At 35.4% G+C, this 3,219-nt stretch overlaps 1 protein-coding gene across 1 annotated transcript; it reads left to right on the forward strand.

The window, feature by feature from the left end:
- Positions 1–1,262: 1,262 nt before the first annotated feature.
- Positions 1,263–2,043, forward strand: LOC141440158 (uncharacterized). The gene is given in 2 exon segments (XM_074104621.1): positions 1,263–1,459; positions 1,461–2,043. Coding segments are annotated over 2 exon segments (780 nt in total).
- Positions 2,044–3,219: the final 1,176 nt, after the last annotated feature.

A 3,219-nucleotide genomic window follows, 5' to 3' on the forward strand; every position in this document is an offset into this window, starting at 1 on the left:
ATCGAGTACTTAAATATGTCGTTTCATTATAATGGTTTTGTTAAATTTATCAAATTTCAAGTAAAAGATATTTCCGTTTATAGCGTTAAGTAGATGAAAAACTGGTTAAGTGCGAATTGGACTCGCGCACAGAGGGTTCCACATATCTCATAACATCAAACTACCTACCGTTTCCAGTTCATAAAGTACAGCCCCTAACAGACAATATTATAAAATTACTAAGACCGAATAACGCTTGTCAAATTTTAAATATTTGTTGTTGTACAATACATTCATGGGTGCATAACGATCGATATAAAAACATTTGATATATTTTGGCGAGATGACCTGGATAGGGAGATGTGGAAGTCAAGAGGAGAGGCCTTTGCCCAGCAGTGGGACACAGTTATAGGCTAAATATAATAATAATATTTTCACTGGATATAACGATTAAAGGACTTGCAGTTTTGATATAACAACATTTGAGATATTCTCATGTAATATAATTATCAACAGATATAATGAACTTGACATATAACAACTATTAATCTAACAGTCATAACATATAACATACATGGGATATAACTTTGTTCGATATAAAGCTCAGTTGGTATAATGTACTATTGGCATAATCTGGAATACTTCTATTATTTCTTACCAATTTTACTCTAAGGCAGGTTGGTTTAGGCTCGACGACGAGCTAAGCGACGGGCGAGTGTTAGGTAGTACTGTGATCTTACAGCAAGCGAGCCGAGCGAGCGAAGCGAGCGTGCCGCGACAGCGTCCGGCGAAGCGCCATAACCGACTCCTTTGTATAATACTATAGTTTTTTTTAATGTATTTACATTGATATCGATTGCTTAACAATCGCAGATTATTAGAATGCCCGTAACTCCATACTTTTTTCGTTTCCGTCGGCTCATCAGTTAACACGTACGCCACTTGTCTCAGTCGAAATTTATCGAAAAATAGTGCTTAAAAGTGTCAAACCAGTGTTGAGGAACTAAATAACACCAAAATAAACATTAACAATCACTTTGAAAGTGCTAGTGAAGAAACTTCGCCAGGAAAATCGCAAATACTGTTTGGCAAAATAGCTATCCTAAAGCTACCTACCCTACATTTTTAATAAATATTATCGTCTCGACCGCCATCTATCTGTCAGTGCTAAGCTAACCTCACGTCGAGTAGTGACAGCGAAAGTACAGTGTTGCCATTAATTTTAAGAAAACTCCCACACTAATTAGAGTTACCACAACATAAATCGAACTACCTTTCTATAAATGGATAAAAGCATGGAACTTCTTCTCCACAAACTTGATGAGAAATTGGAGAAACAAACTGAAAAAATAACTCATTCGGTAACTAAAAATGTCATGGAAGCCCTAGACGAGAAAATGAAAACTATTATTGAAGAAAACAATATCCTCAAAAATAAAATATCAGAACTGGAACAAAAACTTAAGCAGTAGATAGAGAAAACGTAAAAATAACCTGGTATTCTTTGGGATGGAAGAGAGGGGAAAATCTGAAGGGGAACTAGTAGACTACATTAAAGACCTCATTGTTGATATGGGAGTCCACATGGACAGCCATGAAATCAGTAATGTGTATAGAATCGGGATAAAAAGCAAAAACAAGAATCGTCCAGTGGTGGCTTCTATCACGACCCGATGGAAAAAACATATTATTCTAAAAAACAAGACAAGCCTCCCGCCAGGTATTTATGTGAAAGAAGATTACTCTAAGGAGATCCTAGAAAAGCGAAAACAGCTACAACCTCAACTAGAAGAAGAGAATAAGAAGGGAAACATTGCTTACATAAAATATGACAAACTGATAGTGTTAAAACAGAAAGGCAACAATAGAGAGAAGAGGAAAAGAGTAACTTCGGATTCTCCCAAGTCATCTGCACAGAAGAAAGTAAATAAAAACCAAGACTCGAGTAATCATCCAGAAATAATACTTAAAAATAGCAAAAATGAGATTAGCAGACCTAATAATATATTGAGCTATGTAAACCGAGCAGGTTCAGATTCACAAACAAATGCTTCAAAAAACTAGTAATGGCCTCGGAAAATCGGATACAAACAATAGTAGCACCATATATATCTAATAAAAAAAACAAAAAACATTATGTCTCCACAACGGCTGGTCCCCGCGGGAGCTAAAGACCACCACCCCTAACAAAAAGAAGAAACAGAATACTTAACATTGCAACCTAAATACGAGAACTCTTAGAACTGAAGAAAGCCTACACGAACTGGAAAAAGCTCTTGAAGACATAAAATGGACATCCTGGGAATCAGTGAGATGCGAAGACTAGGCGAAAAGATAGAGGAACGCACCGACTACTTACTATTCCATAAAGGTGAAATAGCCGGTCAAAGAGGAGTGGGATTTATAATCAAAAGTCAATGAAACAATACATACAAAGATAATTGGAATCTCTGATCGAATAGCATTCTCAACATCGAAATACCGGGATACAAAAAATTATGGACAATGTACAATTTACGCTCCAACAGAGCAAGCAACAAAAACAGAAATTGAACTTTTTTATAAAGAATTATCACAAACAATAACAAGGTTTTTGAACAACCATTTAATTTTAATGGGCGACTTCAATGCTCAAGTCGGAGCAAAGCAATGCAAGGAGGAATATGTCTTGGAAATTTTGGGCAAGGAAAAAGAAGTCCACATGGTGAATTGCTAGTCGAATTCTTGCTGCAACACAACCTAACGCTCTTGAACAGTTTATATAAAAAACCAAAAGAATAAGTGGACATGGATCTCCCCAGATGGCAACACCAAAATGAAATTGACTACATGACAACAAACTTCCAAAAGCTTCACAGATACAGGGGTTGTGACTAAATTCAATTTCAATACAAATCATCGTATGGTAAGAAGCAACATAAGAATAGAACCACTAAAGAAATCTAGAAAATATTTCACCTCGCACACTACAGGACACTACAGTAAGGAAATCTTAGCTAAAATAAAAACAATCTCTAATTGAATCAACCGATGAACTAACAACAAGTAACATTGATACTCACACTAAATATGGAAAAATAGAAAAACTATTAACTCAAGAAAAAGATGTCATTAGCAGAAAGAAACAAGTACAAACTAAGTGATAAAACGCTGCAACTCATAGAGTTAAGAAAATTATTAATTTCAAAAACACCCCAAAAAAGATCACATCAAATCTATAACAAAATTAAGTAAGGAAAT

This window comes from Choristoneura fumiferana, chromosome 22, assembly GCF_025370935.1.
Source record: "Choristoneura fumiferana chromosome 22, NRCan_CFum_1, whole genome shotgun sequence".
NCBI classification, from domain to species: domain Eukaryota; kingdom Metazoa; phylum Arthropoda; class Insecta; order Lepidoptera; family Tortricidae; genus Choristoneura; species Choristoneura fumiferana.